The sequence below is a fragment of the Puma concolor genome, chromosome C2, assembly GCF_028749965.1.
Source record: "Puma concolor isolate L17-30 chromosome C2, mPumCon1.1.hap2, whole genome shotgun sequence".
Taxonomy (NCBI): Eukaryota; Metazoa; Chordata; class Mammalia; order Carnivora; family Felidae; genus Puma; species Puma concolor.
Window position 1 is genome coordinate 61,050,025 of NC_141675.1, and position 16,418 is coordinate 61,066,442.

Consider the following 16,418-nt stretch of genomic DNA (forward strand, 5'->3'; position numbering starts at 1 on the left):
TACACTGAAGAGTTAATTGTGAGGGGAAGATGAAGGATGAATGAGAATTTCCTGGGTAGATACCATGGAGAAGGGCCTGCCAGACAGAGGGGACAGGCGTAAGAGAGACTGAGAAGTCAGAGAAGACTTTCTACTTTGGTACTGGCTGGGCAGTGATCTTAACAAAGAAAGAAAAATAGTCATCACTTATTTAACATCTTCTATTTGCCAGACTTTGTGTTATGAATATAATTATGTAATGAGGTACTATAATTGAAACTTAAAAAAATTTTTTTTAAATATTTGGGCCTGGAATTTATTTGAGAAAAGGGAGGGAGTACAACTGCCATTTAATGTTTCTGCTTTCATATCACCAAAGATCTACATTCACGTTTAAGACAAAGTGTTTATTTGTTTGGGAAAAGCAACATGATGAAATTTCCATTATGCAAATAGAACCAGTGGGATGGAAATAGTGAAGTTTGAAATGATGAGGGTATAATTTATTCTACATGGTATGAAAAGGTATCCACTGAAGGTCAGAATCTGCTGTTGTCGATTCTGATCATGACTGGGAATCTGGCTTCAGAGATGGGAGAAAATCTGTGTTTCTTTCTGCTGGGAAAAGTTGGAGGACTCCAACTGCTGGGTTGGAGGGAGATGAAAAAGACTCTGGGTGAGGGTGGGTTCTGGTACCACGACAGCGGTAGGCTAAGGTCAGCAGTGGACAGGAGAAGACTCCCTGGTTACAAGACATGGCTTGGACTCCAGAACACTCTTCCCCGACACCTGGTTTTTATTTATTTATTTATTTATTTATTTTTTAATATATAGTCTTTTTTTTTTTTTTAATTTTTTTTTTCAACGTTTATTTATTTTTGTGACAGAGAGAGACAGAGCATGAACGGGGGAGGGGCAGAGAGAGAGGGAGACACAGAATCAGAAACAGGCTCCAGGCTCTGAGCCATCAGCCCAGAGCCTGACGCGGGTCTCGAACTCCCGGACCGCGAGATCGTGACCTGGCTGAAGTCGGACGCTCAACCGACTGCGCCACCCAGGCGCCCCCCGACACCTGGTTTTTAAATTACTTTCCACCTTAGAAGCCTCTTTTGTTAACATAAAGCTGTCAGTAAAATTTGGCTAAACATTGAAGTTGTTCTTGTATTAGTTTGCCAAGGGCTACCTCAACAAATTACCACAAAGTAGGTGGCTTAAACAACAGAAACTTATTGTTTCATAATTGTAGAGGTCTAAAATTAAGGTGTGGGTAGCTTTGGTTCTTTCTGAGGACTATGAGGGAGAAGTCCGTTCTAGGCCTCTCTCCTCAGCCTGTAGATGGCCATCTTCTCCCTCTGTCTCTTCATGTAGCCTTCCTGCTTTGTGTATCTCTCTATCCAAATTTCTCCTTTTTATAAGGACTCCAGCCATGCTGGATTAGGGTCCACCCTAATAACTTCACTTTAACTTGATTACTTCTGTGAAGACTGTCACCAAACAAGGTCACACATTTTGGGGGGAGTGGAAGTTAAGACTTCAACGTATGAATCAGGAAGGACATAACTCAAACCCATAACCGTTTTTCTTGGAGGAATCAAAAGAGAAGTCTGTGTCACACTATGAGAGAAGTTGTATGAGAAGTGTGGCCAGTTTGGAGAAGTTGATAATAAGACCAAAGAGTCTGCTGTCCAGAATGCAGTAGCCTGGGTGGAATTGTCGTCTGGGCAGCATTCTTATGAAGATTCCTAAAATGTTGGAGAAGGGAATTCTGAAAAAAAGCCTGTATTTGCTGTTGCCAACTGAGTTTGAAACTTATGCATTATTACCTAGGCATTTGTTAACTAGGCTGATGATGCTGGGGCCACCTTGGCTACAAGTGTCATTATTCCAATTTCATACTAATAAAACCACAACTCAGGACAGCTGATGACTCTCCTAAGACACCACTGTAGTACAAGGCATGAACAATTTTCAAACTCAGTGTTTTTGGCCCCAAACAGTGATCTTTCCAAAGGAAAAAGAGAGAGCGAAAAATAAATTTGAAAATAAATAAGTTAATCCCCCAAACTGTTATTAGAAGATAAACTGTCACATCACTTCATCTCCAATGTTTCACACATAATAGGAGCAAAAACAAAACAAAACAAGCAAACAAACAAAAACAAAACACCCAAAACTCTTTGAAAGACTAAATCACATCCAGGTAGAGATATACAGGGATGCTAGGGAATTAGAAGACAGATTGGGGGAGAAATTCAGATATTAGAGACATGAAGAAAAAGGGACAAATAAAAGAGAGTAAGAAGAAGAAAATTCTGAAGAAACAATTCTAGTAAATATTAGCTGGGAATAGAAAGAAAAACAAATGTAGGTCAGGGAACAGCACAATTTTACAATGGAGAGAAAAATAAACAGAAGTGAGGAGTGCTCCAGGGGTTAAAGAAAGAAAGATATTTCAAGAAAAAGGAAATAGTAAATAATATTAGGATCAAGAACCTAGAGTAAGGGTGAGAAAAGCATAGGGTACCTCTTTCTCCAGGATGACAAGGAAGGTAGAGGAAGAGAAGATTATCAAAGATGTAGACGAATTTTGAGGTGAAGGGTAGGGACGCAGATTTGCCTAATGATAGGTTTTCTTTAAGGAACAGGAAGTTGAGACATATGTTGAGAGTAAGAGAAATCAACATAAAGCAGCGCCTGCGGAACAGAAGTTCAATTTTGGTGTGGTGTGTGTGAGTATTAAAAAAGGAAGTTCTTTGAAGAGAAATAAGGAGTCCCCAGCTCCAGCCTCAATGATGCCAGAAGGGACTGCTTCCTGGGTTTTTGCTTAACAAAATTAATAGTTGGGGAGCAGGAATGGCTTTTGGGGTAGATTTGCGGTTGAGGATGATTAGGGAGAAATCAGAGCAGCATAAAGACAAAATAACAAAAAGCAATAAAAAATATTATCTGCGAATATGATTACAATGACTGACTGGATCCCGGCTTAGTGGAAAATGCAGGAAAAGCCAAGACATTTAAGTGGCAAAAGGCCTGGAAGAGGGGTGCACAGACCATCCAGGCTTTGATGAGTCTGCAGAAAATTTTAGAAACGAAAGAACAGACTATCATCTATTAGACATCTGCCTCTTTTAAAAAGTTGAGATAGAATGTGAATTGAGTTATTTGGGCATAACTTACTCTGAAGTTTCTCCTGTTGGCTAGAAGCATGATATTTAGAAATCAGTGTTTATATTCTTGTTTCCTGAGATAAGCCTTTGCAATTTCCATTTTGTATTAACTACCTAAACCTCTCCATAGGACTCTATTTAAATTCAATGACTTTGGAGCACCGGTGGTCAAAGCTGGTGTAACACATCTTTTAATTGTGGTACCTTAAGTGGTTGGGGGATTTCATCTTCCTTAAATGTAACAGAAGACAGATATTTAAAATTCCAATTAAGAGATTAGAGAAAGGTACATTTATATACTAAAACGAATAAAAAGTCCTTTTTATCCTGATGTTCTAGCTTGAACACTTACACCTCTTCATCTATTGCAGAGAATACTGGGTGCTTAAATTCAGTCCCCCACGTGGCAAAACAGTGCTTATGGAACAGTGGTTCCATAAAGTGGAGCTACACTTCCAAATGCATTTTTCTTTTCGACAATAGCCTTTTCAAATATTTGTTATCTTTTAGCCAGCTATTCAAATTCCTCCATGAGTGAAAACCTAAGAACTGGAATAATAAAATAACGTTACCAACCTAGGGAGGCTGATTTCCACTTCCTCTTCTTGCATCTCAGAGAACCATTTCAGGATTCGATGCGCAGTAATGCGCTTTTCCATTTCCTCTATGTTCACATCTTCTGCAGGGAGTATGATGATTAAACTAAACTCGTCACCTTTATAAGGTAATTCCAAAACCTGGTAGTTCACGGAGGATTCAGAAAAATAGCCTGGAACGGAGAAATAAACTATTAAATATTCTTGGCAATTCCCCAAATCATGCTTCAAAGCAGGATTTCTCATCTCACCATATTTTGTTCTCAAAAGAGCCTTCATCATTGGAACTTTGACTGCTGCACCATCTTTCTTAGTAAAATTCATCAACTGTGTGTTCTCTTTTGTGAACTTCTGCTTCCAATCGCCCTTGAAATAAACAGCATTCACCAGGATGAGCCGAGTCAGAGGGCCAAATTCTTCCCCGGAAAACATGTTTTTAATTTTCCCTGTGAAGGGGGTGCAGGAGGAGGCAGAAAGAGATGTGCAAGAGCGACTCAGTGGAATGCCTTAAATAGAATTAAAGCACAAATTTCTTTTGCAGGTCATTATAAACGGGGTGCTTTATCATCTAGCCTTGGCAATTTTGAGAGTAAAGAGGAGCACTGTTACTTATTTCACTTAGACACAGGTACAAATGAGATCTCACTAGGAAACCGGAGATACGAGATTGTCTTAGGCAAACCTGGACAGACCTGCTATTGGACTCTCTTCGGCGAGCTTGTTTGTCTAAATCGTTTTTCAGCCAGAAAGAATGAAAACGGAATGTCCCTTCCTGCATATTTATTGATGATTTTCAAACTTTATTTCAAGTTTCTCCAGCAGGTCAATCAGAATTAATAAGTCAGTGGTACACTCAAACCTTCTATTCCTGTGGCTAGAGCCACTGACCATTGGGAAGGGACAAGAATGGAGTTGTTAGTATGATTTTCTTCCTCTAAACAACCAGTCGGCTATTTCTATGTCCAGTGACTATTTCAGTTAAGAGATAAAAGCATGAATGAGTGCCATGGAGCTGTCTAGGGATATTCATTTTGTGTCCCATCAATGGGACTTTCCTGTGAACGCTGCTCAGAACACCCATCTCACATTTTGAACCATGCCTCCCTGAATGACGTTTCCTATCAAGAATATGGTAGCATCATATATCATCATAATTTTTGGTAGCAGAACGAATGAACAAAGAAACAAACTACTGTTAATCAAGGCCTGATATATGCTTGTTATTTCTCATACATTATTATCAAACCTGCTAATAATCCTGAAATATTTTAATAGTATCCTCATCTTAGATAGGGCATAGCTTAGAACCGGTTAGGATTTGAACTCAGATCTGAAGGACTTTAAGCTTGTGTTCTTTCTACTATGTCACTCCAAAATCCCTGAGGAATTTTTGCTAGCTTATATTGAGATTAAAGTTTAGATTACCATGTTTATGATAGGGTTATCCACATTTATTATTAAACATTAACCCATCCAACTGAGATGTGTTAATTATTTACAGTATATGTGGGAAAGAAGGCAGTTGAGGCTGACAGATCTAATTTTTACCTGGCCCAAGATATTACTTCAGCTGCCGTAGATTAAAAACCTATGCTTAAACAAAACTTATTATTAAAAGTTTTCCATTAAAAATTCTCTAAATAGGCGTTGCTGAAAAAAATCTGTATGCTTTTCAACGCAGCTGACAATTTCTCTCAGTTTTACAATTTAGTATTAATTTGAATAACAGGGAAGCAAAATGGGAGGTTTGATTCCTCTGAGCCACAGTTTAACAGGAAAATATTCAACCATTCTTTACTTTAGGATATTAAAAACCATGAATACAATGGCAAATAATGATTTTACGAAAATGGGAAACTTTACCATCTGTTTTGCTTTCTACCCAGGTACTTATTGTCTCTGCAGAAGCCTTTGCATCTTGAAAATCCACCAGTTTTATGGCACTCTGAAAAAACTCCTTGTTGCTATGGAGATACTGTTCTTTCACTGTGAATCCTTCTTGAAGGTAGAGGGCATTGGCAAGATTAAATGTAAATTCTTGCCTTTTCTCTGAGATGGAGGAGAAAAATGACTCCAGCACAGAAAATTCTTCTCCTAAAAAATAATTATAATGTATACTGACATATTGAACAACATAAAAACAACAGCTTTTCAGCTTTACTTCTAAGTGTTGATTCATATCACCATTTTTTGCACCCTTAGGTAAAACTAACGCTCCTTTCTAAGTTAGTATAAATATTTTAAGCATTTATCTTCATACAATATGCATTTTATAAAGAACTCAGTTCTTATACAGGAAAAAAAAGAATGTCCATGTAAATTTGAAATGTGTCAAAAACAAGAATGTGCATTTAAACAGGCTGAAGGAAATTCCCTTTTTATAGTCAAATTTAGCTCATTCTTACTTGTTGGAAATTTATCTTTAGAACCTCATTCTTTGCATAACATGCGATACTTATGGAAGGAGAATACTAATGAATACTGATGGTGGTATGACAGTGATGAGCAATCCTTTTCATTATTGCTTTTATTTCAGCTTAAGAAAGTTCTCATAAAAGATGAGCAATGGCACCTGTCCAAGTTTTGAAATTTATGAGGTAATCCCTGTAATCATCTCTAGAGATGTGCAAGAATCAGAATTGCCTATTTCTTCAGGTTCATGAATGTATATCCTGTGACTGTCTACATGAACAGTACCAGTCTTAACCATTCCAACTATCACCATTAGTCAACTGAGTCCAGTAGAGTCAGTTAAGAATCACTGTTGGCCTATTATTTATTTACCGTTGGATTATTCTGACCACCATGGATTGTTGGGAAGATACATGTGCCTATGAGAGAATTCAGGTTTGATCGTTGTTCAGAGGTTTCCTATCCATTACCAAAAATATAATGTTTTTCATTCCTATCTGGCTTACTCCTGGAACTCAATCATTAAGTCTAGGAACTCTATTTCAAATCAAAGTTTCTTTCAGGGCCATTGTTATATTTTGAGTTACATACTAAAAATACCACTTTCGGGGCGCCTGGGTGGCGCAGTCGGTTAAGCATCCGACTTCAGCCAGGTCACGATCTCGCGGTCCGTGAGTTCGAGCCCCGCATCGGGCTCTGGGCTGATGGCTCAGAGCCTGGAGCCTGTTTCCGATTCTGTGTCTCCCTCTCTCTCTGCCCCTCGCCCGTTCATGCTCTGTCTCTCTCTGTCCCAAAAATAAATAAACGTTGAAAAAAAAAATTTTTTTTAAATAAAAAAAAAATAAATAAAAATACCACTTTCATAACTTAAAAGTTGAGTATGCCTAATTAATCTTTATTGAAGAAAATATAAATCATTCATCACTAGAATATACCCACTGAATAAAGAGAGAAAATTTTTATTGAGGACTTGTCTTGAGTTGTCCACTGGAAATGTGATGGCGGCCGGGGGAGATGCGCGCGTCTGCGCACTTTAGCAGAGAGCTAGCAGTCAATGGGCATCTTTGTATAGATAAGAACAGCTTCCCTCACAGGTGGGGGAGGAGGAGGGTTTCAGCCCAGTGGCCTCATATCTCGTCTAGCTGAGTGGAGCCTGCATTTCCATTCCCACTTGTCTCCTTGTCCTCCCCTGCTCTTGTGCAGGTACAACCCACATAACCATATCGCAGGCTCTGGGAGGTATATTTCATTATGTTTCAAACTCCATGATGCTACATTCTGGGGATATAGATACAGATATAAACAATCTTAGCCCTAAAAACTTACTTCCCTTTGGTTGGATTAGAAGAATTTCACTAAATCTTTACAATCCTAGAATTCTTACATAAGGAAGGAATGAAAGTTAATCTATTTAACTGTTTTCTGCGATGGTTTTAGATGCAATCATTTGCTATTTGAAGCTGAGGAGATATCTCAATAAAGGCAGGCTACAGAGACTTTCTGAGTTAAGGCATGTGAGTTTTTTCAAAAGAATTAATTAAGGTCAGAAATGAAGTGGCAGAATTTGAAACCAATCTTCAGAAGTTTGTAATTTATGAACATCTTTAAAGGAATGGGGGGGGAGGGGAAGGGGAGAAAAAATAGTTCCAACTCATTTGTCAGAGCAAATAGATTTATGTCATGTACTTAAGGTCCAAGACTGTATGACAAACAGTCAGTTTCCCTTTGATAAATCACTGGACTCAGAAGTCAATGAAAAATGTCATCAAGTAGCACAAGTTTGGAGGAGAATATAAAGTTATCTGTCTTATAAATTTGATTTAATTTCAGATTAATACCCTCTTCTAGCACAGATCAAAACGAATATGTATACATGGCTCCCAATAAGCAGTGAGAATAAATTTATTTCATTTCCTAAAACAGAGTCATAGAACACCTATAGGCCATGGGGTGAATATAACTTTTGGTTTGATTGTACTAGTCCTCCAGAAAATGTTCTAAAATTCAGTACATGTATACTTCTCCTGCTATTAAGAGCCCAAAGGCCAACTGTGTGTGAAATATGAGAGATCTAAAGATGAAAACAAAGGCAGTCATAGGATTATAGATTATTTTAGCCAAAAGGTCCATATGAATCATTTATTAAAACTCTTCTTTTTATAGTGAGGAATCTAAAATCCAGAGACGTACAGTCACTGGAGAGGTGCCAAATCACAAGATTATTTGGTTTTGGAACTGGGATCAGAATGCAAAGCTGACCCTCTTTCCATAACACTCTTAGAATAGCAAGCACCCCAGTTAGTCTTTGATTAGTAAGCAGCATGTTAGAGGCAAAGCAAAATGGAGCATTATCAGATTCTCGGTAGACTAGAGAAGGTAAATTCTGAGCAGAAGTTTTGACAATTGGGGGAAAGAAGGAAAACTGAGGACACTGAGAGCCCTGTGGGGATAGGATGCCAGGAATTGTATGACCATCTGTAGAATAAGCCAGGTGTTAACATAAAACAGCCTAGTATGACAAGTAGTAACTTCTGATAACCACTGGGAATGGAAGGTAGGGCCAGGACCAAGATGAGTCAAGGAGGCATTTATATTGAGCATGAAATTTAATGAGATGCCAGCAGACTCAATAATCAAGATAATATTTTACTGTAACAGTAAAAATCCGTATTAATCAAAGAAATCCATGAGGTACATTTGTAAAAATGCTCAAAGAAGACAGGATCATTACTAGTGATTTTCCTGTTCCTCTTGGGTTCCAAGGTGGCCCTACCAGGCACCACCTTCTGATCTTACACCTTGTTCCGCCCTTCACACCACTTTGCTCTTCTTTCTTTAGACCATCTGGGCCTCTTCTCCATTTCCTTGCTCTCTTCCACTCTGTTCCCTTCCTTAACTCTGTCTCCTTTTTCTTTGTTCCTTAATTCTCTCCTCCTTTTTTTCTCCAGAGCTTATTTTTTCATATTTTCTCTCTCTCTGGCTCATCTTCCTTTTCCTTTTGCAATAACCTTCCAACTGTGTCTCTGTGTCTCTCTCCTTCACAAAGCATAATAGAAAGCAATTTTGAGGGGCGCCTGGGTGGTTCAGTCAGTTGAGCATCCGACTTGGGCTCAGGTCATGATCTCACGATTCATGAGTTTGAGCCCCGCGTCGGGCTCTGTGCTGATATCTCGGAGCCTGGAGCCTGCTTCAGGTTCTGTGTCTCCCTCTCTCTCTGCTCCTCCCCTGCTCACACTCTGTCTCTCTCTCAAAAATAAATAAAGATTTAAAAAAGTTAAAAAAAAAAAAAAGAAAGCAATTTTGATAGATTTTGTTACATGTGTTACAATGTTAATGTTTAACTGCCCGTCTATATTTTCCCAAGGAAAATATAATATATTGCTCTTCTGATCTAGAACTCTTACTGAATCATTTTTGGAATTTATTCTGGACAGGCTACTTTAACCTTTCTTTGCTTGCATGTCCTCATCTAAACAGCAGGGTTATGTCTACCTCACAGAGTAACTTTAAATAGTAAGTAGGAGAGCAGTATCAAGCACAGAAAAAAGTGTCTGCTACACTATATACATGTTTGATAGTGTCATCATCATTATTGCTATGATTAGCATTACATTCACAATCCAGAGTTGTTAACATTTCTGTTTCTCTACAAGATATACCCATTTAGAGTAATTTAGATTTCAGAGGCACTAATTTTGCTAATTTATCTTAGAGTCAACTTTACATATCTTTATAAATGTATTTTTACTTTTCAAAGCAGTATCAAGTGATGAAATGCTTCTGTGACTCTCTTATGGGATTTGCTGAAATTAATCTAGACAGTCAAGACTAAATCTGGAACACAGTGGCTTCATTTTACATTATTCACAAAGGAAAATTCTTGCAATTAACTTCACTATCACCAACTTCTTTTCTACATAAAATTGCCTTTATTTAAAATGAAGCAAATGAGACTTTGTAGAAACAGAAAGGCAAATTCCTAAATATAAGTGCTCTGTTCTAAGGCAAACATACTGAAATTGGTTATAGTTACAGTGATTACATTTCCAAATCGAAAAATCTGGAAATTTGCTCTGATGTTTAGGACATATTATCTGACAGTGATGTAGAAGTTTAAAATTAAAATTATTATGGAAATCGAGAACACAGGATAGCCCGAGAAAGGGACAACTGCCCTTTCAAACAGGACACCAGCACCAAAGCTCTACAGTAGCTCAGATAGGCCTTTGGGAGACTCTAAGACAGCAACCCCTCAAACGCCAAAAGGCCTTGGATGGTTTATGTAATTTTTTTTTCAGATTTTCTTTAAAAACTATTAACCAAACAAGCTTTTTAAATGTATAAATTAATACTTTTTCTTGGTCTCAGTTAAGTGAAAAAGTTAAATTTTATTTAGAAAACTAACTTTAGAAAGCTAATAAAGTAATGAGAGATGCACACAAAGATTTCTGGGTAAGGATGCTCGTTGAAGCATTTTTATAACAGAAATACTGGAAACAACCTAATGAAGAAGGGGTAAGTAAGTAATGATAGTTCCATAAGAGGCCATGAAATGCAACAATTAAGAACCATATTCTGAAACTGATGCGAAAAATGATCATAGCATCATGATAGTGGAAATATAAACAAACAAACAGAAAACCATACACATACACACATTTACGCACACAAAACGATCTCAATTAATTAAATCTGGCTAAACCAGACCAGAAGAAAATATACTGTCACACCCACACCTTTATATCTGTATTAAAAATAATACATTCTTTTGGTAACATTTTCATTGGGAAACAATTAAAATGATTATTATATACAATTCTCCATTTTATTATAATTTTACACTTTTGATACCATTTTCCATTGATTTAAGTTGTGCCACCCTGAACTTCTAATTTTAAAAATAAATTTGGCCAGATCTTATCCAGCATAAATAATCATATGTAATGGGGCACCTGGGTGGCTCAGTCGGTTAAGCATCCAACTTCAGCTCAGGTCATGATCTCCTGGTCTGTGAGTTCGAGCCCCGCATTGGGCTCTGCACTGATAGCTCCGAGCCTGGAGCCTGCCTTGGATTCTGTGTCTCCCTCGTTCTCTGCCCCTCCCCCACTCATGCTCTGTCTCTGTCTCCAAAATAAATAAACATTAAAAAAATTTTTTAATAATTATATGTAAGAACCTCACCAGTTGAGTTTCCCTGAAGTTTTAACGTTTGTCTTATCTGCTCCTGTGCGTTTCCTTTTGTTCCCAGTTGTACCATCCCAAGAACCAACGTTGCTCCAAGGGGGGAAAGTACAATGTTGTCCTTATGAGATAAACAAATAGCTTGATAAAGATCCACTGCAAATTCGGTATTTCTTTGAGCCAAGGGTCTTGAGTCTTGACTTCCAGAACAAATCAACAGTAGACTCCACAACAAGATCTTATCCATTTTGACTTCTGTGCATTCATTTAAAATTCATTAGTTTTCAAAATAACCAGAGGTGACCATAGTGAGCTCAACTGACAACCTTCTTCCTATTAGAACTCTTTGTCTTAAGTCAAACATTATTACAAGGAGATTCTCATGCCAGTTTGCAGAATAAGCCTCATCTATTAGGAGAAATAAGCATGTGCAAATGGCATTTTTATATTCCTTCAAGAACTAGTCCAAAACATAAGGCAGTCTTCTAAAATCAAAGAAGAAATTATAATTCTGGAACAACGTCAATAGCAATATGATCTCTAAATAGCTAAATGATACTTTTTCCTATCTTTCCCATGGTTTTAAGTGAGATACCTGTAACTCTTTATCAAGGGAATCCTCTCTCCACACTACTCGAAAATGGTTTATAGATGAAAAGAGAAATGGAATAAAATATGAACACACTCCAGTGTGGTTTTGAACCTATAATAGTGCAAAGTTAATGTATTCTAAATCAGTTTGAGTAATCTGGTAAAGTTTTTATGGTATGAATTTTCATACTTTGTGGACTCCTACTTCTAGAGGGTGAAATACCCTAAAATTCACATTGTACTTTTTCAAAGGAAGGAAAAACTCAGAAAACCTGTAAGGAAATGCAATTAAATGTAACACTACAACAATAACAAAAGAAAAAAGCACTTTCTAAGAAACCAAGAATAATTTGACAAGTTAGCACGTAAGAAAGCTGCAGCTGAGGGGCGCCTGGGTGGCACAGTCGGTTAAGCGTCCGACTTCAGCCAGGTCACGATCTCGCGGTCCGGGAGTTCGACTCGCGGTCCGTGAGTTCCAGCCCCGCGTCGGGCTCTGGGCTGATGGCTCAGAGCCTGGAGCCTGTTTCCGATTCTGTGTCTCCCTCTCTCTCTCTGCCCCTCCCCTGTTCATGCTCTGTCTCTCTCTGTCCCAAAAATAAATAAACGTTGAAAAAAAAAATTAAAAAAAAAAAAAAAAGAAAGCTGCAGCTGAAAACTTTAGCCAAGTCACAACACTAATGACACCTTATTCAAGTGCCCTCCACTAAAAGTACAGGAAATTCAACCATCTGATTACGTCTTGAGAATGAGTTTTGCAATATTAGACTTCATGGAATACTGACCCCAAAACCTCATAAATTTTAGTAACGCTAATTTTACCTTGCAAAAACTATATTTCAGGAACTCTTAATAACTCCTAGTTTCATAGGTTACTGGGAAGTAACTGTTCATTGGGGGGTAAAGATGAAAGCCTCTAGAACAATGTATTGTTACCCTTAAAAATGAAGAACTATATTTCTAAAGTGCTTTTGCAGACCATTGGAAGGGTCACCATGACCCATAAGTGGGTTAAGAGTCACTATTACATATAACGATTACTAATAGTCAAATACTCTCTAAAGCTAATCTTTGGAGTCATTATGTAGCTACTTCAAATTGCCTTCTAATATTTGTAGCTAAACTCTATTTGTTTAGATATACAATTTGCAAAGGAAAAAGACTTCAAAATGCAATTTAAAACAAATGTTAAAAAATAGCATGTTGGTAAATCGCAAATATAAATATATATTATCAAATGGTTTATTGAGGATTAAGTTAGTACATAAGGTTGTGAGTAGAAGTGCAACAAAAGTAAAAGCCAGTGAGTAAGAAAAGTTTTATACAAAAAAATAAATTTCTGTTTACCATTTTCTTTCTTTTTAATGTTTATCTATTCATTTTGAGAGAGAGAGAGAGAGAGCACATGTAAGAGGGAGGAGGGGAGAGAGAGAGAGCGAAGAGAGAGAGAATCCTAAGCAGGATCTGAGCTGTCAGCGCTGAGCCCAAATGGGGCTTGAACTCATGAACCATGAGATTATAACCTGAACAGACATCAAGAGTCAGACTGCTAGGGGCGCCTGGGTGGCGCAGTCGGTTAAGCGTCCGACTTCAGCCAGGTCACGATCTCGCGGTCCGGGAGTTCGAGCCCCGCGTCGGGCTCTGGGCTGATGGCTCAGAGCCTGGAGCCTGTTTCCGATTCTGTGTCTCCCTCTCTCTCTGCCCCTCCCTCGTTCATGCTCTGTCTCTCTCTGTCCCAAAAATAAATAAAAAACGTTGAAAAAAAAAAATTTAAAAAAAAAAAAAAAAAAAAAAAAAAAAAAGAGTCAGACTGCTTAACCAACTGAGCCACCCAGGTGCCCCTATGTATCATTTTCGAATACATTCACTATCTCAGAAGATTTCTGATTAAAAATAGAAGTTTGTAGATATATAAGTAGTCACAATGTTATTAGTACTTTTAAGTCATCAAGTGGTAGTTCTTTAGGTACATCTTTATGTATTTGGTTTGTAATACAATAATAAACAATACTATGAAGGATACAAATTTTTCCTTATGGTAGAATCTGAGGGGTATCCTCTCATTATACTAATAATCTTAATAATTAAAATTTATATTATTTGAGCATCGGGGTGCTTGGGTGGCTCAGTCAGTTAAGCGTCCCACTTCAGCTCAGGTCATGATCTCCTGGTTCGTGAGTTCAAGCCCCGAGTTGACAGCTCGGAGCCTGCATCCAGGTTCAGATTCTGTGTCTCCCTCTCTCTCTGCCCCTCCCTCCCCCATGCTCTGTCTCCCCCTCTCTCCTTCAAAAATAAATAAACATCAAAAAAACTTTATATTATTTGAGCGTCTAATTCTCCCAGAAAATTTCTAGGCATTGAACAAATTATAATCTCACACACACACACGAAATGTTTTCAAAAGTTCACTTAACCTCATTGTGTTTTGGATCCTATCTCATTAGATCTCATTAGAAAGCATGAAGTACTGGTGAACTAAACAACATAATGACTAGTCCTATAAGAATTTATAGGACTTCAAATTTATAATGACATTATTTAAGGAGAATAAAAGTAATGTGTTAATTTGATAAATTTAAGTAAGATCTGCTATCAAAGTGAATTGAAATGCCAGTCCCCTGCTCTATTAAATACTCATGATCAATATTATCGCATATGTACTGCATTCAAAAGCTATTTAATTTTAAGGTACTTACCCCAAATTGGCTTCTGATTATTCACTGTGATGTTATAACTGAAATGTGCCTGCTGGGAAACACTAGTACATAAAACACCTGATCAGTCAAGGCCAAATTTACTTATCTTCAGCACTGTATGATTAATTCCTCTAAACCCAAAGCAGGTGTTCACTACATTTGCATAAAAAGACTAATATGATCGGTTAATGATCAATGACGCAATAGGCAAGAAGTGAGAGAGAAAACCATAACAGAATTTTTTCAAAGCATTAAGCTTATATTATTTAATCCATTATTCCACTTCTTTTATAGTAAGTCGAAACAGAATTTGGAAGAATGTGCCAAGGCTTGTAAATTGGTTAGTAATTAGTTCTTTTTGTTTCTCACAGGACTTCTGCATCAGATTACCACTGTATACCATCATAAATATTTCAGAAAGCCTGTGAGAAAAAGGATAAAGCTAAATCAAGTCCAGAATGCAGAGACAAATTGCTGCTGCATTTACAAAGTTCTCAACAATTCATCAAATCATACAATAGTCACAGGAATTTCCTGTGGTTACAAGGCTCATTTTAATCCTTAGGAAAAAGGGTGGATATTGAAGAAATATACTCTCCATGATGAACCAAAAGACCAGATTAAGATTATTGATTTACCAAATCATATGAGGACAATACAATTAAACATAGGTAATTTGATAATACACATCAGTGTTACTTTTACATGCCTTTAAACTTTTACGTAATTTTCTCTACCAGTAGTTCATTAATAAAAAAAAAATGGATTCATAATTGAATAGATTGTGATCTCATTCTTCTAGTTCAAATCAATTACCTCAATGGCAATCAGATATTAAACACACTGATTCATCTGTGGCCTCCGAGAAGAGAAATGGAAAATTTGTTCCAGATGCAATTAAACAAATAGTCACCATTGATAACTAAATGTAATGTCACTTCTGATAACCTTATAAAAACAAGATAAAATGGATGTAAATACCTGAGAAGTAACTTCTTTCAATGTCCTGACAGGGCTAGAGCTTACGAAAAGCCACGGGAAGCCTGATAATTGCTATAGGCCATAATGTCCTAATTCACTAAAATTCTTAATTGTCCATCTAGGCATCTCTTAATGTTTTCTAAGTCTTGGGTTATATTCTAATATCACTTGCTCTAACATAAGCGAACTCCTCTCCAGCTTTAGCTTAACACTGTTAGAGATAATTTTCCAAAAACAGGCAGCACAAGAGCTCTATCCTTCTTGTTTTACTGTGTAATTCATAAACAATAAGTCTGAATGTCCAAAGACTCTCATTCAATCAATGTTTTTCTACCCCTGTAGTGACACTAGCAAACATCCATCACAAGTACCCTGAGCTACCAAGTTATTATTTCTCCATATTACTCAGATCATAATGTGATTTACCCAGGAACAGGTCATTGCTTTCCTTGCAATGACAGAGACAGACACTCTGTCTTAGTAAGATCACTTAATGAAACTTCCTGTAAGGATCTTATGTTAGAGCAGTTCAAGCACACTGCACGTTTTCCTGTCTCTTGAGGAGTAAAAAAGAATGGCCAAGAATTTCTCCTCCCTGGTTCAAGCTCTTTTAATTGACAATAATGATACCACAATTGTCCATAAAATATTACTGCAGGCCTTTTAAATATTTTCATAAATCTGTTCCTTCTACAACTCTATTTTGCCCCTAGAGCATGAGCAAATATTTATATATATATTTGAAATATATATATATATATTATATGTATATGTATATATATATGTATAAATATATATATTATATATAATATACATAA

The 16,418-nt window shown here is 37.2% G+C and overlaps 1 protein-coding gene across 1 annotated transcript in view; it reads right to left on the reverse strand.

Annotated features, from left to right (window-relative positions):
• Positions 1–14,710, reverse strand: part of SERPINI2 (serpin family I member 2) — a 34,588-nt gene extending 19,878 nt beyond the window's left edge. Inside the window, exons 1-5 of the mRNA XM_025913785.2 lie at positions 14,620–14,710; positions 11,336–11,590; positions 5,606–5,836; positions 3,994–4,188; positions 3,723–3,915 (exon numbers count right to left, since the gene is read on the reverse strand). Coding sequence (XP_025769570.2) covers positions 3,723–3,915; positions 3,994–4,188; positions 5,606–5,836; positions 11,336–11,582 — 866 coding nt within the window. The 5' untranslated portion in view covers positions 11,583–11,590; positions 14,620–14,710. The remainder of the gene's footprint in view (positions 1–3,722; positions 3,916–3,993; positions 4,189–5,605; positions 5,837–11,335; positions 11,591–14,619) is intronic.
• Between the last annotated feature and the right edge of the window lie 1,708 nt (positions 14,711–16,418).